The following is a 23,018-nucleotide window of genomic DNA, read 5'->3' on the forward strand; positions in this document are numbered from 1 at the left end:
GCCCTGCAGCTGACTGCCTTGTCAGCCTGAGACTAATTCAAGATAATTCAGATTTGCATTGCTAGTGTACAGATACACATTTAACAATTCATAAAAATTTTGCTACTGATTACATACAAACACCCCTTAAAGCTTCTGCATCGTATGAAATACATATGGTACGATTCACCCACTTAAAATGTACAGTTCAATGGCTTGATATATTACTTTTTTAAAAAATTATGGTAAAGTATATAACATAAAGCTTACCATTTTAACTAGTGTATATTTCAATAACATTAATTATATTCATAGTGTTTATAACCATTACCACTATGTACTTTACAATTTTTTCCTTACCCGAAACAGTAACTCTACCCATTAAACAGTAACTCTCCATTGCCCCCTTCTTTTTTCCCCATAGCCTTTGAAAGTCTGTAATTGGCAGGTTCCTTCCCTTGACTCCCCACCATTTTTTTTCTTAAAATGTATCTATGAAAGAACTGGGCCACCTGTCCTGGGGGTGCTTTGGTCTGGATCTTGCGTGGCGTGTTCACAGAGTAGTCTGGCCACCTCCATCCTCTGTCATGCCTGAGAATTGGTGGTAGGATCTGAAGGTTTTGGACGGCTCTGCTCAGATCCGCTGGCAGACTGAGGTATAGCTGGAGGGTGTTTCTATCAGGGGGTGCATCCCTCAGGCCTGCTTCTCTTTGTTGTGGGTGTCAGTAGCCCAATGTGGGCTTCACTTTATATATTAATTAGGCTAATAAAACTTACCCAAGCCAATGTTATTTCATTTTCTTTATCAATAATAATGTTTCACATACACATTGGTAACATTACAGTAAGCAGGCTGGGCGCGGTGGCTCACGCTTGTAATCCCAGCACTTTGGGAGGCCGAGGCAGGCGGATCATGAGGTCAGGAGATCGAGACCATGGTGAAACCCCGTCTCTACTAAAAATACAAAAAAAATTAGCCGGGCGTGGTGGCGGGCGCCTGTAGTCCCAACTACTCGGAGAGGCTGAGGCAGGAGAATGGCGTGAACCCGGGAGGCGGAGCTTGCAGTGAGCCGAGATTGCGCCACTGCACTCCAGCCTGGGCGACAGAGCGAGACTCCGTCTCAAAAAAAAAAAACAAACAAACAAACAAAAAAAAACATTACAGTAAGCATATTTCCATGCTGCTGTCTTGTATTTGCAAGCTCAATATTTAGATGGAAACCTGTTTGCTGAGCCATTGATTTAATTCAACCCTGTGGATAGTCCCTGTGACTCTTTTGATCCTAGCACAGCTTTGCTTGCAGGGAAGCCCTGTGCCTGCAGATTGCTTTCCAATTACACCACCAAAGATATCCACAAACCCCTCCCCCACCCACTTTGCTCTCCCTTGGCTCAAAATAATCTGAATTCTATAACTTGGAAGAGAGAAATTCTTACTTCCAGGAGGAGCGGGACAAGGAACACATGACAGGGTATAGTGCCGCATCCCAACGTTCCAGGTGGAGCAAGTAGGGGCAGGATGGAATTGGGTAGAAGCTGGATTCTGTGTGAAGAATGGAAACCAGTCAAGGAAGAGCAAGGCTGGCAGAGGAGAAGTCGGAGAAAAACTACTTCACGGGCTGCAGTGTGGCAGAACCCTGGTGCCACTGGAGTCCATGTCTTAAGGAGTTTTGTCTCCTGAGGGGCAGAAACAGCCTTAGGAGAACAGCTTTGATGTTTTGAAGTAGCCTCAATCCATGTGCATCAGTATTGTTTCTTTCGTTTGGGCTTCCCTAAATGACTGCCCAGTTACACCTAACCTCTGCTGCCTCCCTGGAGAGACTGCAGTAGGTAAGTGCAGATGGCTTCAGTAGCTGCGAGGTTCCCAGGTGCGATTTACCTGAGGGTGGAGATAGGTGAGAGGAGAAGAGGGAGTCATTCCTGCCCATTTCACCCATGAAAAGATCCTAATTTCCACACAGCTTTATTGTTTATTATAAAATCATTAGATTGTCATTACAAATAAAATTCTGAAAATATAGAAAATCATAAAGTTAGGTTTTACAAATAATTTAGTATTTCTTATACATTTTTTCCCTATGTCCACTATACATATTTTTTAACATGCTGTAGTCATATCTTTAGTTACCATGGGCATTTCCATTTCAAAATATATATGTGTGTATATACATGAATGTGTGTGTATGTGTGAATGGGTAGACGTAATTATAAAATTGGTAACAAGTATCTAGTTACCAAGTACTGATTCCTCTAGATGTGCCGTGATGCATTTGGTGGCTTCTAGTGTTTTATGTAAACAGTGCTGATCCCTAACCTTGCACAGAATCTTTGTGCTCTAGATATAAACATATTTGATTCTAAGCCATCCTTGTCAAGATGTCTTTATTCCACTTATTTTGGCTCACACTGATAGATTTCGGTATTAGGAATATGAATTTTTTGTGGTAATAATCTACGTGTGTCTCCACACCACTCCCTGTCCTCCTCCTGACCCCAGCCCCCAGCCTTCTGTCTCCCAATCGCCATCTTGCTCAGTCTCTTCAGAAATCGAGGTGTTTCTTCTCACTGTCCACCTGCATGTGTGTCTTTTGTTTCCCATTTATTTTCTCATTTTCCATCTTGCCATCTTTCTTTTTTTTCTTTTTTTCTTTCTTTTTTTTTTTATTGCGGCAGAGTCTCACCCTGTCTCCCAGGCTGGAGTGCAGTGGCGCAATCTCGGCTCACCCTAACCTCTGCCTCCCAGGTTCAAGCGATTCTTCTGTCTCAGCCTCCTGAGTAGCTGGGATTACAGGCATGTGGCACCACACCCAGCTAATTTTTGTATTTTTAGTAGAGACAGGGTTTCTCCATGTTGGCCAGGCTAGTCTTGAACTCCCGACCTCAGGTGATCCCCTTGCCTAGGCCTCCCAAAGCCCTGGGATTATAGGCGTGAGCCACTGCGCCCGACCTCCATCTTTCTTAATACAATATAATAGACAGAAAACTAACTATATTTCTTCAAGTAAATCAGATTTTGTTTTGCTTTATTTGAAAACCAGATCTAAATTTTATGTCTCGTTAAGTGTTTTGTTTTCTCTGAGCCAGTTGTATTTTCAAGAGTAAAATAACTTTGTATCCCCATATTTATTTTTTATTATCATTTTTATTTTTATCTATTTTAATTTTGTATTTGCAATTCCATATTTGGTAAACTGAATTAGTAAGTCATAGTCTTTAGAGACATGTTGTTCAGTGCTCATTTTGTTTTTAGAGGCTGTTGTTTGAGCATCTGCTTTTTTTTTTTTTTTTTTTTTTTTTGAGACAGAGTCTTGCTCTGTTGCCCAGGCTGGAGTGCAGTGGTGTGATTTCGGCTCACTGCAACCTCCGCCTCCAAGGTTCAAGCAATTCTCCTGTCTCAGCCTCCTGAGTAGCTGGGACTATGGGTGCCTGCCACCACACCTGGCTAATTTTTTTGTATTTTTAGTAGAGATGGGGTTTCGCCATATCGGTCAGGCTAGTCTCGATCTCCCGACCTCAGGTGATCCACCCACCTCAGTCTCCCAAAGTGCTAGGATTACAGGCGTGAGCCACCGTGCCCAGCCGAGCATCTCCTTTTTACAAGTCTGTCCTGGGTGCCTTGCATGGGGATATATTGATCCCTCACAGCTCCCTGCTGTGGTGCAGAGTGGCACCCCGTTTTCCACATTGGGAGGCGAGATGACAAAACAGGATAGTATCAGCAGGAAGCACATTCTGATCTCAGCTTCAGATCCTTTGGATTCTTTGCTTTGTTACAAGGCCTTCTCTCTCCTAGGCTAGGAACCACCACACACGACACCTGCAGTGAGGACACATACAGTACCTTGCTGCAGAGGTACCAGCGCTCCGAGGAGGAGCTGCGCAGAGTCGCCGAGGAGTGGCTGGAGTGCCAGAAGAGGATCGACGCCTATGTTGACGAGCAGGTGAGTGCCACCCAGGACCACCACACCCCGCGCACATCCTCGGACGGCCCTGTTGAAGGCAGCACCAAGTCACTAGCTTTGTCCTGAGCTGCAAGCCAGGAATTCCCGACTGAGGCCCAGAGGCGCATGTGGGTAGCTCATGTGTCAGCTGCTGGTTTTCTGGAAGGGATGGGAAACCTGTTGGCATCACAGATGGCTTGGGCCTCCTGGGCCTGAGGTGTGGTGGCAGCAGTTGGTCAAGTTCGCCTTGGCCTGGGCACACCTGCTATCACTCACACAGGCTGTCACCAGGCTCTGCACCCCAGGTAGGAGGTTTTTCCTTTTTTTTTTGAGATGGAGTTTTGCTCTTGTTGCCCAGGCTGGAGTGCAATGGTGAGATCTGGGCTCACCCCAACCTCTGCCTCCCGGGTTCAAGTGATTCTCCTGCCTCAGCCTCCCGAGTAGCTGGGATTACAGGCATGCACCACCATGCCTGGCTAATTTTGTATTTTTAGTAGAGACGGGGTTTCTCCATGTTGGTCAGGCTGGTCTGGAACTCCCGACCTCAGGTGGTTTGCCTGCCTCAACCTCCTAAAGTGTTAGGATTACAGGTGCGAGCCACCACGCCTGGTCCAGGTAGGAGGTTTTTTAAGTCCAGGAGCTGTTTACTGAGCACTCTGCTGTTGAGAGCTCATTGTCCATCTGTCCTAGTCTAGAAGGGAGTGCAGACACATGCACAGGTGGCAGGTGGCTCACGAGGTGGAAGACAGAAGAGGGAGGGCACCTGCTGGAGGTGGATCTGAAGGGAGGGCGCTCAGGCAGCCCAAACCTGTCAGACAGAGCAGGGCTTTGAGACGGCGCCCCCCGCCCTTTCCCACTCCTGGCCTGCCTGCTCTCCTAAAGCAGGGTTGGGCCATGAAGGAATTGAGAGCGGCCCTGGTTTAAAGATGACAGTAGTGTGCGCAGGGGTAAAGGAGGAATGACTGAGTTTCTCTTTTGCACTTTGGAGACTCTGTAGGAAAATGGAACCTGGGCTCTAGCCTAAGTCGTGCTGGTTCCATGTCTGCCCTGGCATGGTGAGTGCCATGTGGATGCCACCTGTGGCTCCTTGTCAGTGTTCCTTGTCAGTGCTGTGAGGGACTGGGAAGAAGGAAGGGACTAGCGTGTGCTTGCTGCCTCCGAGAAGTGTAGTCATTTATTTCACAGTTACAGGCCGTGTTTTCTGTTGCTGTTCTCTACTGCAGCCACAGGGACTAGAGCTACAAATGGTCTGTTTGGATTTTCGCTGGTTTTCTCTTACTCCATTCTTCTGCGTTCTCAGCCTCCCAAAGTACTGGGATTACATTTGTGAGCCACTGCACCTGGCCTGCTGGCTTTTTTTGAACCTGCATCAGCTTCAGTGGAGTAAGTTCCAACTTCGTCACATGCGGAATTCTGTGCTGTTGAGCTTGTCTTAGGGCAGGTGGCCCTGAGATTCTCCCATGACTCTGCGCCTCTTCCTTGGCTGCTGTACGCACAGCACATCAGGGTGAGGAGGGGCCTCAGAGATCACTTTGGTCCTGGGAGACTCCCTCTGTGTCCTGTGCCTCATGGTGGGGCCTGAGAGAGCAGTTGCTGTTTTGTGTTTTCTTCAAAGTGGGTGTATTCCTAATTCATGTTTTTGTCTGTTTTTGCAACCAGAGACTTTCCTGCTGTGGCTTATCACTGACCAGCGACTTCTTAGCCTGGACTACTGTGAGAGCAGGGTCTGGATGCCAGGTGGGGAGGGCAGAGTCTCCTGCTGCAGCAGCACCTCAGCAGCCTTCATCTCATGAGGCTTGGAGCATCCCAGGGGCTGCAGCTATGCCATGTGGGGGCAGCACAGCAGAGAGGGCACTGAAAGCTGCATTCCCCTCTGCCATCTGTGGGTGCACCAGCCCATTTTCACAAGTTTGCTGTTCTGGTAGAGGGAGCAGGAGTTGGGGGAAGCTAGGATAATGGGCATTAACCTGCTCCAGGAAGTGGGCATCTTCAGCACAGGCTCTTCAGGGCTGTTGCCGTGCAGGAGGGCCAGTAGTGTGTCCAGGTCACCACTCCCTGGCATGTTCTTGACTTGGGTCCCAGGGAGAACCCTGCACGGCAGTCAACACCAGAATGTCCTGTATCTGCCCCATGAGTCTTTTCCCTCCCCACCTGCAAAATGAGATAATTATGTTAGGTGATGTTTTAGTGTTATATGAGCTTTTAATTCCAAATAAGTTTTTTCTGTGTTATTTTTAAAAAGTAAAACTGGCCAGGTGCAGTGGCTCACACCTGTAATGTCAGCACTTTGGGAGTCTAAGGTGGGAGAATCACTTGAGCCCAGGAGTTTGAGACCAGCCTGGGCAACATAGTGAGACCTTGTCTCTACAAAAAATTAAAAAATTAGCCAGGCTTGGTGCCATGTGCTTGTGGTTCCAGCCACTCCAGAGACTGAGTGGGGGAGGATCACTTAAGACCAAGAGTTCAAGGCTGCAGTGATCTATGATGGTGCCACTGCACTGCAGCCTGGGTGACAGAGTGAGACCTGTCTCAAAAAAAAAAAAAAAAAAAAAAACAGCCAGGCTTAGTGGCTCACACCTGTATTCCCAGCACTTTGGGAGGCTGAGGCAGGTGGATTACTTGATCCCAGAAGTTTGATACCAGCATGAGCAACGTAGATAGACCTTGTCTCTACAAAAATACAAAAATTAGCCAGCCATGGTAGCGTGCACTTGTGGTTTCAGCTACTCGGGAGGCTGAGATGAGGGGATCACTTGAGCCTAGGAGGTTGAGGCTGTGGTGAGCTATGATCATGCTACCACACTCCATCCTGGGCAACAGTCAGACCCTATCTCAAAAAATGAAAAAAATGTATAGGCATAGGGACAATAAATAGTCCCTGTGTTAGTGTTGCACTGTGGGCTGCTGGTTACTGGGTACCCTACAGAGCAGGGGTCCCTAACCGTTGGGTCACAGACCAGTACTAACTAGTCCATGGCCTGTTAGGAACCAGGCCACACAGCAGGAGTGAGCCAGTGAAGCTTTGTCAGCATTTATAGCCACTCCTCATTGCTTGCATTACCGCCTGAACTTCTCCTGTCAGATCAGCAGAGACATTAGATCCTCATAGAAGCATGAACCCTATTGTGAACTGCGTGTGCAAGGGATCTAGATTGTACGCTCCTCATGAGAATCTAATGCCTGATGATCTGTCATTGTCTCCCATCACCCCCAGATGGGACCATCTAGTTGAAGGAAAACAAGCTCAGGGCTCCCACTGATGGTGCATTGTGGTGAGTTGTATAATTATTTCATTCTATATTACAGTGTAATAATAATAGAAATAAAGTGCACAATAAATGTTATGAACTTGAATCATCCCAAAACCATCCCCTTGCCTCACCTGATCTGTGGAAAAGTTGTCTTCCATGAAGTCAGTCCCTGGTGCCAAAAAGGTTGGGAACCACTGCTCTAGAGCACATCCCATGGCACCTAAGCAGGGTGGTTTATTGAGAGTACAGAAGGAGGGGAGGAGCAGTGAGATCTCAGGTCATCAGCAGACACTGTGAAGGAAAGACCTTGAGAAGGAAAAATGAAAGGCAAGAGGCCACCTTTTCTACCTGGCTCACTCTTGTCACTGGGGCTCGAGGGAATGAAGCTGATCTGCTCTGGCCTTACAGAGGGGTGAGGTGTGAGAAGCCAGAACCACCCTGGCTGGGAGCAGAGACAGGAGCTCAGGTCTCTGAAGCCCAGGGAAAGGCCACTGTGCAGGGCAGGGTTTCAAGACTCCCAAAGAGGCTGCTTGTGGGAAGCACGTGAAAGGGTCCTTAATCCAAGAGTGTCTCCGTTGACTACATAGTGTCACCTGCTGAGTCTCTGTCTTGCCAACATGAGCTGCAGTCAAGTTGTATTGCATTAGGTCATTGAAACCTCCCAAGTGCATAGGACCCCGCCTACCTTTACCAAGGACCTCATAAAAAAAGAGGTGCCCCAAGCACCTTCTGGGTAAGCATGGACAGCTGCCCACAGTACACTCTAATGGCAGCAATGGTATTTGCCTTTGGCCCAGAGAACGCTGTCTCAGGGCCCTCGTCCACAGTCTTGTTAGTATTTGTAGCGGTAACAGATATGCAGATGGAGAAGCTGAGTGTTGGTGAATCCACTGGAGGGTGGCATCAGACCTGGAAGGGTGTGTGTATCATTCCATTTTCACACTGCTATAAAGAACTACCTGAGGCCGGACTCGATGCTCACGCCTGTAATCCCAGCACTTAGGGAAGTCAAGGTGGGCGGATCACCTGAGGTCGGGAGTTAAAGACCAGCCTGACCAACATGGAGAAACCCCGTCTCTACTAAAAATACAAAATTAGCCAGGTGTGGTGGCACATGCCTGTAATCTCACCTACTCAGGAGGCTGAGGCAGGAGAGTCAGTTGAACCCGGGAGGTGGAGATTGGGGTGAGCTGAGATCAAGCCATTGCACTCCAGCCTAGGCAACAAGAGCGAAACTCTGTCTCAAAAAAACAACAACAAAAAACAAAACAAAACAAAACAAAACTACCTGATTCTGGGTAATTTGTAAAGAACAGAGGTTTCATTGATTGATAGTTCCACATGGCTGGGGAGGCCTTAGGAAACTTATAATCATGGCAGAAGGAGAAGAAGAGGCAAGGCACGTCTTATGCAGTGGCAGGAGAGAGAGAGCAAGAGGGGAAATGCCACACTTCTAAGCCATCATATCTTGTGAGAACTCACTATCGTGAGAACAGCATGGGGGAAATCCACCATGATCCCATCACCTCCCACCAGGTTCCTCCCCCGACATGTGGGGATTACAATTTGACATGAGATTTGGGTGGGGACAAAGGTGAACCATATCAATGTGACAGGTTGACGTGACGTCACAGGGCAGACGTGGAAGGTCCTGTAATCAGGGTGTGGTAGCAGCCTCACTGCCTGTCCTCAGGATAGCTCTGACCAGGCTGGACCCCCCTGGCAGGGAAGCATAAGAGCTTGCTGGCCTGAGCAGTCAAGAAGTTACCATTGTGTGGCCGGGCGCGGTGGCTCACGCTTGTAATCCCAGCACTTTGGGAGGCCGAGGCGGGCGGATCACGAGGTCAGGAGATCGAGACCATGGTGAAACCCCGTCTCTACTAAAAATACAAAAAATTAGCCGGGCGTGGTGGCGGGCGCCTGTAGTCCCAGCTACTCGGGAGGCTGAGGCAGGAGAATGGCGTGAACCCGGGAGGCGGAGCTTGCAGTGAGCCGAGATCGCACCACTGCACTCCAGCCTGGGCGACAGAGCGAGACTCTGTCTCAAAAAAAAAAAAAAAAAAAAAAAGAAGTTACCATTGTGAAGCAGACATTCAGCTCATCCCAGACAGCCCCCAGGAGCAGAGTCCAGACCCCGTGTAGATGTGTGTGATCAGAAAGAGTCCCTTGCAAGGGTCGTTCAAAGGCAGAGTGGGCTGTAGTGTGGAAATCAGTTCCCCATGATAGGGAATGTGGAGAATAGTTGGAGAGGTGTTTGGACTAGGTGACCATGAGGTCTCATCTCAGATTTCAGTTCAGGGACACATCTGTCCCTGACTGGGGCTGGTGGCCTCTGTGCCTGGTATTCATTGTTTCCCAGGGATTTGCAGAGTACCCTTCAGGGGAGGCACTTGTCTGCAAGTCTAAGTGCAAATCAGTCTTGCCTGTCAACAAAGGTGACTTGGGTGTGTCAGTGGTTCCTGTCCTGGTGTTGAACAGGAGACGCTGGCCTATTGTAGAGAAGCTTTGAGTCTGGAAGCTTTTCTGAATGGAACTCCCACCTCCCTTTCTCCTGCATTTGGTGTTTTTCTTCTGTAGGGTTGATGCCGTTCACTTGATTTATCCCTGGTGTATTAGTCCATTCTTGCATTGCTATAAAGAAATACCTCAGACTGGATAATTTATAAAGAAAAGCAATTTAACTGGCTTATGGTTTTGTGGCCGTATAGGAAGCATGGCTGGGAGGCCTCGGGAAACTTACAATCATGGGGGAAGGTGAAGGGGAAGCCAGCACATCTTACGTGGCTGGAGTAGGAGGAAGGGGGGTGGGGAGGTGCTACACACTTTTAAACAACCAGATCTCCTGAGAACTCACTATCATAAGAACAGCACCTTGGGGGATATCTGCCCCCATGATCCGATCACCTCCCACCAGGCCCCATCTCCAACAATGGAGATTACAGTTTGACATGAGATTTGGGCGGGGGACACAGATCTAAGCCATATCACCTGGCTTTCCCTTCATGTATCGATATAAGTTTCTGAGGTTGTGAATAACTTGTAACCTTCAGGTGACTTCAGAAAAATAGTATAGTTAGTGGTAACATAGGGGAAGAGATGAAAGAGAAGGAAGATGAACCGTTACCGAGTGCTGTGCCAAACCCAGTGTGGCTAGAGCCTCACTGCTGCTTCCTGGTGTTACCACATCTGCAGATGACAGGAGGCTCCCGAGGGTCTCAGCCAGGCAGGCCTGTTGGGGTTTAGGTCAGCGGTGTCCTACGTAGCATAACATCCTGCCCCTAGGAGCCTGGGGTGCTGTCCTTAGTTCCACATGTGATGGAAATGGCAGATAAAGTTCTAGTTTCAGAGATTCATTTCTCCAATTGAACTGTAACTAAACACAAAAATGCCCTTAGGGAAATTCTTTTACTAAGAATGAAAAATCCTTTGGGAATAGTAATTTCTTGAGGTATCTGTTTCTTGAAGGTAAACATTTATTTTGAAATACTATATTTGGTATTATTGCTGTTGTTCCAGGCAAAATGGTGTTTATGTAAAAATAACACATACATGTTCTCTCTAGGGAGAAAATACAGTGTCACTTAAAAAATAAAGTGTATTTCTTTAAAATTGCATGTTACATCGCTTTTACAAAGAAAACCAGTCTCTTCACTAAAGCAACCAGAAGATGCTTTTTATTTTTATTTATTTATTTTTGAGACAGAGTCTCTCTCTGTTGCCAGGCTGGAGTGCAGTGGCACGATCTTGGCTCACTGCAACCTCTGCCTCCTGGGTTCAAGCAATTCTCCTGCCTCAGCCTCCCGAGTAGCAGGGACTATAGGTGCCCACCACCACACCCGGCTAATTTTTGTGTTTGTAGTAGAGACAAGGTTTCACCCTGTTGGCCAGGATGGTCTAGATCTCTTGACCTTGTCATCCACCCACCTCAGCCTCCCAAAGTGCTGGGATTACACGCATGAGCCACCGTGGCCAGCCAGGAGATGTGTTTTTATTTTCACTGTCTTGTGAAGAAACCATGAGAAACAATCTGCCACTAATACAATTGAGGAAAATTGAGCCACTTTAGTAACATCCAGAGAATAATAGTCATTCTGGAACCATGTATGCATGGGTGGGAGGTTGTGGGGAGCTGAAAACAACAGAAATTTATGCTCACAGTTCTTGAGGCCAGAAGTTCAGAATCAGTATGTCAGCAGGGCTATGTTCCCCTGAAGGCTTTGGGGGCGACTGCAGTGACCCCTGGAGTTCTTGGTTTGTGGCCACTCCACTCTCCACTGGAGCCATTTTAATGCGCCATTTAATTTAAAACCTGTGAATGAACATTGGTTGCTTCTAATCAATAACATTTTAGAAATTTTATACTGATTCAAAGGTTTTAAAATGTTGAATACGTGTAAAATAATTGAGTCTCTGTTCACAAGTAAGTGTGTATGTGGCGAGAGAGTTGGTAGGTTTTGTTTGTTTGAGATGGAGTCTTACTCTCTCAGCTAGGCGGTGGTGTCGTCTCAGCTCACTGCAACCTCTGCCTGCTGGGCTCAAGCAGCCCTCCCACCTCAGCCTCCAGAGTAGCTGGGATCACAGTGCACACCACCATGCCTGGCTAATTATTATTTTTTTTTTTTTGTATTTTTGGTAGAGACGGGGTTTCACCATGTTGCCCAGGCTGGAAGTTTGAAATCAATTATTTTTATGTTTGCTTTCTAAAATTCATTCTTTCTCTGTTGTTTGACACATACATAAGCCTGCAGGTACCCAAATTTGTTCCAAAAAAAAAAAAATTACCCTGAGGCTGTGAGGAGTCAAGGAAGAGGTTTTTATTGATGTTATTTATCAAACAACTCTTACACTGTACACTAAGATTTTATAATAACTGCAGACATATACAATGAAAAGGGAGAACTGGCACCAATATTGAAACTTCCCATCCAAGAATATGGTATGTCACTCTTTTTTAAGGTTTTTAAAAGTATATTGTATTATGGTTTTATAGTTTGTAAATCTTGACCCATTTTATGCCTCCATAGTCTGTAGTTTGAGGGGCTACTATGACCGGCATCTTGAGTGGGGAATGTGTGTTTAAAGCATTCGTGCTGGAAACTGGGAAAATGGAGATGCCCTGTGACCAGTCATCTCGCCAGATGCCGGCATTAACTCTTGTAGTTTTTGAGTTGAGTCTTGAATCTGGGAGTCTAGGAAATCACGGTATCTTCTACAAATAATGATAGGTTTATCTCATCTTTTCCAGCATTTGTCCCCTTTTTTTGGCTTCCACTAGGACCTTCAGACCAGTGTGAATAAGAGCATTGATACTGGCACCCTTGTCCAGTCCTGGCTTCGAGGGGCTGCTGTGAGTGTTTCACCATGAAGTTTGATGCTTGCCATACAGACTTTTGATACTTTCTAGCAAATTAAAGAAGTTTACTTTTATTTCTAGTTCATTTAGGCTATCATTTAAAAAATAAAACAGGAAGATGTCAAAATTGATGGTATCCTTTTTTTATATCAATTTCTATATGAGTTAAGAGTTTAGGTTACCTAATTTTGAGACATTCTTGCATTCCTGGGATGAAACTCCAGTAGATCATGATATGTCATTCTTTATTCCATTATTAAATTTATTAGCTGATATTTGATTTAGAACGTGTGCGTGTGCGCCTGTGTGTGTGTGTGTATTCGGACAGCTGTATAAAATTATTTTTAGAGACAGGGTTTCACACTGCTGGCCAGGCTGGAGTGCAATGACAAGATACTAGTTCTCTGCAGCCTCGAACTCCTGGGCTCAAGCTCTTCTCCCACTTCAGCCTTCTGAGTAGCTAGGACCATAGGCACGTGCCAGTGTGCCAGCTAAGTTTTGACTTGGCGCAGTGGCTCACACCTGTAATCCCGGCACTTTGGGAGGCCAAAGCAGAAGGATCGCTTGAGCCCAGGAGTTTGAGACCAACCTGGGCAACATAGGGAGAACCCCATCTCTACAAGGAAAAAAAAAATTAGCCAGGTGTGGTGGCGTGTGCCTGTGGTCCTAGCTACTTGGCAGGCTGAGGTGGGAGGATCACAGGCCTCGGGTGGTTGAGGCTACAGTAAGTTGTCATCACACCACTGTAGTCCAGCCTAGGTGACAGAGCGAGAGACCTTGTCTCAAAGATAATTTTATTTACAAACAAATGAAATTTTTTGTAGCGGTGGGGGTCTTGCCTTATTACCCAGACTGTTCTGAAATTCTGGCTTCAAGCGATCCTCCCGCTTTGGCCTACCAAAGTGCTAGGATTACAGTTGTGAGCCACTGCATCCAGCCAGGACTTTTATATCTATATTCTGAGGTATAATTGAGTTGTCTTGGTCTCTGAGGTCTTATTTGTTTTGTATAAAGGTTGTGCTAGCTTCATAGAATGAATTGAGAAACTCTGTGTTTTTGCAATTTTCAGGAATAGTTTAAATTTTCTGTCCCATGAAGGATTTGATAGAACCTACTGTAAAACTTTGGGGCCTAATTCATTTTTACAGGGAAGAAGAACAAGAAGTATAGATCTTGTCTGCCTTTTTCATTTATATGACGTTTATTAGTCTATTTCAGGTTTCCTTCTACATCGAGTCAGTTTTACGGATAGAATTTGGCTCAAGAAGTTATCCGTATCGTTTAGTAAAGGGTTGTAAACTCACACCTGCAGGGCTAGGGAAAGTCATGGAGATGGATGATATGGGGTAGAGCGGCCCCAGAGTTCTTGTGGTGCTCATGGCCGTCACCACCCTCACCTTAGAAAGTGCCCTCAGTTGGGATAGGCCCTAGTGGAGCAGGGGGCATGGGTAGCGAAGGCCACACCTGTGTGTGGGTGCATGTGTTCTCCTGTTCTCTGTTAGGGGCAGTCCCCACTTGGGTCCAACAGTCTTCACAGGGCCACCAGAGCTGCCAAGTTGTCAAGAGAAGCCAGAAATCTGGATTATTAGGTGAAATCTCGAACATTTTTAAAAAGAGGCGTTGTGCAAGTGGGACAAAATAGCCCATGAGCCCTTGTTTGTAACTCTTCTTTACATATTACAAAGTATCAACTTACAAAGATACTTTGTCTCACAGTTTAAAAACAATCTTCTGGCCAGGCGGGCACAGTGGCTCATGCTTGTAATGCCAGCACTTTGGGAGGCCGAGGCAGGTGGATCACTTGAGGTCAGGAGTTCAAGACCAGCCTGGCCAACATGGTGAAACACTGTCTCTAGTAAAAATAGAAAAATGAGCTGGGCGTGGTGGCGGGTGCCTGTAGTCCCAGCTACTCAGGAGGCTGAAGCACAAGAATCGCTTGAACCCAGGAGGCAGAGGTTGCATTGAGCCGAGATTGTGCCACTGCACTCCAGCTTGGGTGATATAGCGAGACTCAGTCTCAAAAACAAAACAAAACAATCTTCATATGTACCCATATCCTTTCTCAATCCTGATTTTTTTTTTTTTTATGTTACCTTTTTCCCTCTTTTTCAGCCTTGACAGAAGCTTACAGAACCGACTTTCGGTTTTATTAATCACATATGCTTCTCTGTTTTCTCAGTAATTTCTCTTTTTGCCTTTAACTCCTAACTTCTTCGTTAGTTTTGTTTTGCTTTGCTTTTTAAGTCTCATATGCCTGTTAATAGCTCTTCCTTTCCTGTAGTCTGAGCTCTTCGTGTGGCAGGACCAAGTTGCCATCATCTTGCTTATTTCTAACACCTTCAGGGCACATAATGGGCATTCAGTAAATAGTGAATGTTCATCCACTGTATTGACAGATTTAGTTAGAATATCTTGATTTCTCTTTTTAATGTTTATTCATCTCTGTCTTTCCTGTGAGAAAAGTGATGAGTTTGAGTAAAATAAAGAAATACCTGTTAACATATTTGTAGTATTGTATCTTTATTCTGTTTGCAGATGATGTTTCTCTCAGATATATTATTTTAAGAAAATCTCTTGAAAATGTCTTGTATAATTGTCACAGGTATTAAGGTTTTTCTTTTTTTTTTCTTTTTTTCTACATCCCCTTACTAGATGACAATGAAAACCAAGCAGCGCATGTTAACAGAAGACTGGGAGCTTTTTAAACAAAGAAGATTCATTGAAGAACAGGTAAGCTTGTCAGTAAGAGAGGCAATTAAAGGAAGTAGAAATCTGTCCTGACAGCAGATGACTTCTCTGCATGTTGATGTGCTTTGTTAGAACAGCATTGGAGGACCACATTGGCATGTTCTGCCAGTGTTAAAAACTGCTCAAATGGTGTTTTTAATCTCAAGATAAACTAATTTTGTTCACCTATTTCCTTATCTTCCATATACGCCTCAAGAAAAACCCATGTGTATTGAGTGGCCTCTCTATCCCACAGCAGCCCTGGGTATTTTGCAAAGAATATTGTCTGAGTCCCCACAGTCCCCTCTGAGGCAGATGGTGCCATCTGCAGTTTACATACGAAGGAGGGTGATAGGGTGAGGTTAAGGATGTTGCCTGATGTCCCAGAGCTGGAATGGGGGCCCAGCATCCCCAGACAGAGTGCTCAGACCTCCAGACATTGCCAGGTGCCGTGCCTTCAGCATGGGAGCTGGCAGATCTGGACTCTCCCTTCCTGTCTTCCTGGCGGTGCCTCCTCCAGGCAGGCTTGTGTTCCACCTTTGCTGGTGCTGTTTGGCAGAGCTTGCCAACGACATCCTGTTTCTGGTCTTGGGGCCCTTGGCTTCATCTGGAAACTTGGCTTCCCCTGATCTCCCATCCATGTGCCACATCGACTCTCTTCCTGTTCCCTGACACTTCTCTCCATCTCCTTTACGAACTCCAACTTCATTGGACTTTCTGCAAATATTGGTAGTTCCCTGGCCTTGACCCCATGCCTGTCTCCACATTTGCATGCCCATGGTCTCCTCTGGGCACCACAGGTATACAGATGGCACCAGTGTTTTGGCATGCTTACCTCTTCCCTTTCCCCATTCCGCATGTGTCCTGTGCTTTTGTTGTTGTTGTTGTTGTTGTTGTTTTGAGACAAAGTCTCACTCTGTCGCCCAGGCTGAAGTGCAGTGGCGTGAACTCAGCTCACTGCAACCTCTGCCTCCCGGGTTCAAGCGACTCTTGTGTCTCAGCCTCCCGAGTAGCTAGGATTACATGTGTCAGCCACCACGCCTGGCTAATTTTTGTATTTTTAGTAGAAATGGGGTTTCACCATGTTGGCCAGGCTGGTCTCAAACTCCTGACCTCGGGTGATCCACCTGCCTCTGCCTCCCAAAGTGCTGGGATTACAGGCGTGAGCCACCTTTCCCGGCCATCCTGTCCTTTTCAGTGGCCCTTCCAGCTGCCACCTGTCCCATTGCCAGAGTGAGTCCAGAGTTCCTTCTCCTTTGAAATGCAGATGCTCACCTTGTCTATTAGAAGTTGAGGTGCCATTTCCTCAATAGCTCCCAGGCCGACCCCTTGCCCTCCACGTGCCAGTTTTCGTTCCTACAGCTCTGTTCTCAGTACCTTGCAAGTACCAAGCACATGGCAGACAGGGTAAAGGCCAGGTGTCTGCAGCAGGTGTCTGCTGTGAGGGCGCGCTGCCGCCTGTTTGCTGAAGACAAAAGCGATTAGGGTCTCCTGGTACCTGAGCCCTTTGCAGCTCAGCCCCCGGCTTGCTGCCGATTCCAGGTTTGCTGCCCCTGTGTTCCTGGTCCTGTCCAGCTGAGGAAGCAGTGCCTGTGAACATGATACATGTTAGCAGAATTACTGAAATACAATGAGCCATGTCTCGGGGAAGGGTCTTGCAAGATTAAAGCATTTTAAAATTTCCTCTAGTTAACCAATAAGAAAGCAGTTACTGGCGAGAACAACTTCACAGACACCATGAGGCACATGTTGTCGTCCCGGCTGAGCATGCCCGACTGCCCCAACTGCAACTACAGGAGAAGGTAAGCCTGGGTTGTGGTGTCGGCACGACTGGCCCATGAGACCTTCGCTGGGCTGAGCGGAGGCCCAGAACCGACCCTTAGAGAGTATGGTCTAGTCTTGTGCATTGGCTGGCTTGGTAACTGTCCTTAATTCCTGATCAGATGTGCTTGCGATGACTGCAGTCTCTCACACATCCTCACTTGTGGTATCATGGACACCCCCGTCACTGATGACATCCACATTCACCAGCTCCCACTTCAAGTGGATCCTGCTCCCGACTATCTTGCTGAGAGGAGCCCGCCCAGTGTGTCATCTGCAAGCTCGGGGTCCGGCTCCAGCTCTCCCATCACAATTCAGCAGCACCCCAGGCTCATCCTCACAGACAGTGGCTCGGCACCGACTTTGTAAGTTGTGACTTTGTAATAAAGTTTTAGAAATTTAAGTCACCCCAGTAATGAGAAACACATACAGTAATGTCCACAGAAGTATGAACATCATTATTGTGCTTTTCATGACAAGGGTCCCTGAGGTTTTTAATGCAGCTTTTAAAACATGAAATCAGCAAACCCAAACTTATAACACTGTTTATCTGAAAAAAAAAATGGTAAATTAATAAAGGCCAGTAAAGAAAAAACATGTTGGTATGCAGAGAAGTGTCTCTAATTCCGGCCTCACATCTCCTCATTCTCCTAAAGGGTGACCAGTCCGCCGTCCGTCCTGTCTCACTGTCAGCCCAGCACTCATGCTTGTTTCATGTCTTGCTAAGAACTCAGGTGACCGCTTTAGCAAGTAGTTGAAGGTTTCTGTTTTTCATATTCCCGCATGATTAGAAGTACATTGTATTAGCAAGGTGGCTGTGCAGCTGTCACCAGTTCACATTGTAGTTGGCTGGTCCCAGATTTCTTCAGAGTTGTGACCCCTGTCATTTGGGGAGGCTTCACGTGCTAATTTCCAAAAGGGTTGTACCTGAACGTATGTAGTTGCTAAAGTCAGCTTAGGTTTAGTTTACATGTATCGTAGAGCACACAGGCATCATGTTCCTTGTGGAGGTATGCAGTGGGAGAGATTGTTGTTCCTGACCTTGGCTGTGCAGCATTTCTGGGATTTCTCTGACCAACTGACTTGTGTTCATTCCGTCTGTCTGGATTTCTCATGGTGACTTGACGTTTTCCTTCAGTCTTTCCATTTTCAATTTGGGCTTGTTCTCACACAAAATAATTCTGAAAAGACTGGTCTAAACTCACTGACTCTCTTCATACAAAGATTGCAGCTGCTGTTTATTGCCTTAGAGACACTGTACTCTCCAGGGCACAAGAAAGAGTGAACATTTTTGCAGCTGGCTGTTATCCAGCTTCTTACTGAAACATAAAAATTAAACGTATATAGCCTAATGAAAATTTAATATGGAGAATTTCATCCCTGTTCATTTGTCACAGCTGCTGATGTCGGTTATGGTCTCTTGTGCCACGTGTGGTAGTGGAAGAAATTGGCTGTGGGAGCCTTTCTCCTTGGGCCGGAGCTGCCCATCACCAGTTATGGGGAGCCTAGGTTCTCGGGGCATCTGGGCCTTCAGCAGCTTGTGATCAGTGTCTTCCAAATGTAAACTATGATTTGAAAATCTCCAGTGTTATCTTTTCATTTGGATTGTCTCTTTCTTGGCACGTTTTCTAAGTTGGTTAAAAAGAATAATGTGATTGTAGTCAGTGTACCACACAGTACTTCCTGGATCTTATGGGTTGGATCTTTATGGAGCTAGGGCTGGTGAAGCCTCCTGCCATCACATGGAGCAAATGGCCGAGTTACTTCCCTAGAACCTCGGTTTTCTCATCTGTAAATCGTGCCGATGGTCATCCTCAGGAGTGTGTGTGAGCATTGGCCCAGGCAGCGTCCCAGGTGCAGTGGGCCCGCAGGAAGCCCTAGGACTCTGCACCTTGTGGGTGCTGTTTGTACTTTCCTCTGGTGAGCTCCAGACTCGAGCACGTTACTTGTAATGTGTTGAAAAGACACCTGAATTTGGTAGTCCTGGACACTCTTCACTCATTCTAGGAAGTGAGATCACGACGAGTTCCTAGGGTTTTGCCTTCTGGAGGTTGCTGTGTGCCCAGGCTGAAGATGGACTCAGTGCATGTTTTTGTGGACCTTGGAGCATCTGTTTGCACTGAGCTTGAGTGTGCCAGCTCTTTTAATGCACCAGAAGGTTATACATCTTAAGTGGTCTCTGTAGCCCAAAGCCTTGAAATCTGTTTAAAATTAATTTCAGGCCGGGTGCAGTGGCTCACGCCTGTAATCCCAGCACTTTGGGAGGCCGAGGCGGGCGGATCACGAGGTCAGGGGATCGAGACCATCCTGGCTAACACGGTGAAACCCCGTCTCTACTAAAAATACAAAAAATCAGCCGGGCGTGGTAGCAGGCGCCTGTAGTCCCAGCTACTTGGGAGGCTGAGGCAGGGGAATGGCGTGAACCCGGGGAGCGGAGCTTGCAGTGAGCCAAGATTGTGCCACTGCACTCCAGCCTGGGAGACAGAGCAAGACTCTGCCTCAAAAAAATAAAATAATAAAATAAAATTAATTTCAGTAAATTTTTCATTTGCCTGTTGCTTAGATGTCTTGCTAAAGCTGATGTTTAATTATGATCATGAGTGACCAGGCCATGACTGGCCTTAAAGCAAAAAAAATTAGTCTTCTGTTACATAAGTGCCTTTAAAGTTTTGTTCAACTGACTATTTCTGAAAATTTCAGCCCTAAGTTGAAAAAGCAAACACTAAACAGCTAAGGTTAAAAAAGCAAACACTAAACACCTAAGGTTGCCATCTGTACCCCTTTAATTTTGATCACCAATTGTGTTGTCTTGGGAGTAGCAGAGAGACTAGTTTTATACCAGCGCTCTTCAGGTCAAATGGAAACGTTACATCAATCAATCTGGTTAAATTTTTGTAGTTTCTTTAATATTTCTACTGTTGGAGGTTTTTTTGTTCGTTTTTTGTCTTTTACTCTTCCAAATGGCACAAATGTTAATCTTCCAAGTATTTTTCTCTTGTTCAGGTTACTAAGAAATGTTAGTGGTATGAATGACACTTAACTAATACTCTTTGTAAATGAAAGCAGTGATCTGTCCAGGAAATATCTGTGCTTAGTGGCTGGTTTACTCATTGTCCTTCACAATTGAATGACCTCACAGTGACCATCTCTGCTTGTGTCAGTTGTAGTGATGATGAAGATGTTGCACCATTGTCAGCCAAATTTGCTGATATTTATCCATTGAGTAATTATGATGATACCGAGGTGGTGGCCAACATGAATGGAATCCACAGCGAATTGAATGGTGGCGGGGAAAACATGGCCCTGAAGGATGAGGTATGGACATGGCTTCTTCGTAGCAACAATAAATGACATAAAATGATGGTCTGACATTTTAATTTTTTATATTACTCTGTTTTGAAAAGTGCAAATTACAGAAGATTGTCTTTAAAGTCTCCTCAGATAAGCAGTACCAGCAGTAGTTCTTCAGAAGCTGATGATGAAGAAGCAGACGGCGAGAGTAGTGGGGAGCCCCCAGGGGCCCTGAAGGAAGATGGAGTGCTGGGAAGCAGGAGCCCCAGGACAGAGGAGAGCAAAGCAGAGAGTCCACCCCCATCCTACCCAACACAGCAGGTAGCACTTTGCTTTCTGTTTTGCCAAGGATCTCTTTTTCTGTGTATATTTCTCTAAACATGAGCAATACTGAATACAAAATTATTTTGTTTCCCATAATTTCTGAAGGTTAGAACTGAAGAGAGTCAAGGCATACTTAAAATCTCCATTTGAATCTTGTTTTTCTTGCTCGAATATCAATCTTGATTTCGCAACACCCCATAGCAGCTCTGTGGAGGCCTTTTTTGTCTGTATAGAAGCAAAGAGAGGAGTTTAAAAAAGAAATAGTGGAATATTAAAATTTCAGGAAAGGTTCGTTTTTCCTGTTCATTATCTGTTTTTCTGTTAGCCAAAGGCGAGGGTACCTTATTAGCCTTTTTTCTCAGAATTTCTTTTTTTTTTTTTTCTTTTTTGAGACGGAGTCTCGCTCTGTCGCCCAGGCTGGAGTGCAGTGGCGCAATCTCAGCTCACTGCAAGCTCCACCTCCCGGGTTCACGCCATTCTCCTGCCTCAGCCTCTCCGAGTAGCTGGGACTACAGGCGCCTGCCACAATGCCCGGCTAATTTTTTGTATTTTTAGTAGAGACGGGGTTTCACCGTGGTCTCGATCTCCTGACCTCGTGATCCACCCACCTCGGCCTCCCAAAATGCTAGGATTACAAGCGTGAGCCACCACGCCCAGCCTCAGAATTTCATAAATAGATGCTTCAACAGTTTTTGGCCGGGCACAGTGGCTCACGCCTGTAATCCCAGCACTTTGGGAGTCCAAGGTCGGTGGATCACTTGAGGCCAGGAATCCAAGACCAGCCTGGCCAACATGGCAAAACCCCGTCTCTACTAAAAATACAAAAATTAGCTAGGCATGGTGGTGGGCACCTATAATCCCAGCTGCTTGGGAGGCTGAGGCACAAGAATTGCTTGAACCTGGGAGGCAGAGGTTGCAGTGAGCCAAGATTGCGCCACTGCACTTCAGCCTGGGCGACAAAGCAAGACTCTGCTTAAAAAAATAATAATAGTACAATAATAATAATAATCAGTTTTTAAATGAAAGAGAGAACAAATGAAGGTCAAAGTGCTTGGTTGATTTATTAGGTAATGTAAATGTAACACTCAGATGGTAAAGGTGATGTTGAAAGGTCTGTCTGGGAAGTCTGACCACATCTCCTTACGTATGTTTTTGATGTCTTATCCAAGAAAACTTTGCATAACACAAAACTGTTTTCTTTTAGATTTATAATTTTAGTTCTTAGATTCTATTTGACTCAGCATTTACTTATTGTGAGGTGAGGGTATAAATTCACCTTTTCTGCATATGTAGATATCCAATTGTTTCAGTATGGTTTGTCAGAAGTATCCTGTTGAATTGCCTTGGCCATTTATTGAAAATTTATTGAAAATCAATGGACTATAAATGTAAGAGTTTATATTTGGACATTCCATTCTATTCATTTGATCTCTGTGTCTGTCCTTACACCCATAGTGCATTTGACAATTGCTTTATGGTAAGTTTAGGAAAATGGGATAGAGTCTTCCCTCCAGCTTGGTATCTTGGTATCTCTCTCTCCCTCTCCCCCTCCCTCTCCCCCTCCCTCTCCCCCTCCCTCTCCCTCTCCCCCTCCCCCTCCCTCTCCCCCTCTCTCTCCCTCTCCCTCTCCCCCTCCCCCTCTCTCTCCCCCTCCCCCTCCCTCTCCCTCTCCCTCTCTCCCTCTCCCTCTCTCCCTCTCCCTCTCTCTCTCTGACTCTCCCTCTCCATCTCCCTCTCCCCCTCCCTCCTCTCCTCTCTCTCTTCTTTTTTTTTTTTTTTTTGAGACAGAGTCTCCCTCTGTCACCCAGGCTGGAGTGCAGTGGCACAATCTCACCTCACTGCAACCTCTGCCTCCTGGGTTCAGGCAATTCTTCTGCCTCAGCCTCCCGAGTAGCTGGGACTACAGGTGCACACCACCACACCCGGCTAATTTTTTGTATTTCTAATAGAGACGGGGTTTCACCATATTGGCCAGGCTGGTCTCGAACTCCTGACCTTGTGATCCGCCCGTGTTGGCCTCCCAAAGTGCTGGGATTACAGGCGTGAGCCACTGCACCCGGCTGGTGTACCTTTTTCAAAATCGTTTATATGCTGCTCAAAGTTCTTTGCATTCCCATATAAATTTTAGAATCTACTTGTCAATTTCTACAAAACGCCTCCTTGGATCTTGAGGGATTGCATCGAATTCTTGAATATATATTTAGAATTCTCCAGTGAAATCCTCTGGATGTGGTTGTGTGGTCTTTTATTTGTGGGATGATATAGATCAGTTTAGGGAGAATGCAGTCCTAACAAAATTGAGTCTTTTAATCTATGAATATGCTTTATCTT

General features: G+C 46.1%; 1 protein-coding gene across 5 annotated transcripts in view; it reads left to right on the forward strand.

Moving 5' to 3' along the window:
• The window catches only part of FAM193A (family with sequence similarity 193 member A), a 187,801-nt gene that overhangs the window by 101,191 nt on the left and 63,592 nt on the right, over window positions 1-23,018 (forward strand). For 2 of the 5 annotated variants that reach the window (XM_063619653.1, XM_055245844.2), the window contains exons 7-13: window positions 3,773-3,920; window positions 12,447-12,518; window positions 15,177-15,254; window positions 16,941-17,053; window positions 17,195-17,437; window positions 20,234-20,387; window positions 20,505-20,684. In XM_063619653.1, coding sequence (XP_063475723.1) covers window positions 3,773-3,920; window positions 12,447-12,518; window positions 15,177-15,254; window positions 16,941-17,053; window positions 17,195-17,437; window positions 20,234-20,387; window positions 20,505-20,684 — 988 coding nt within the window. The remainder of the gene's footprint in view (window positions 1-3,772; window positions 3,921-12,446; window positions 12,519-15,176; window positions 15,255-16,940; window positions 17,054-17,194; window positions 17,438-20,233; window positions 20,388-20,504; window positions 20,685-23,018) is intronic. The other 3 variants (XM_055245846.2, XM_055245845.2, XM_055245847.2) reach the window with 3 other exon arrangements.

The sequence above is a fragment of the Symphalangus syndactylus genome, chromosome 16 (assembly GCF_028878055.3).
Source record: "Symphalangus syndactylus isolate Jambi chromosome 16, NHGRI_mSymSyn1-v2.1_pri, whole genome shotgun sequence".
In the NCBI taxonomy this organism is placed as follows: domain Eukaryota; kingdom Metazoa; phylum Chordata; class Mammalia; order Primates; family Hylobatidae; genus Symphalangus; species Symphalangus syndactylus.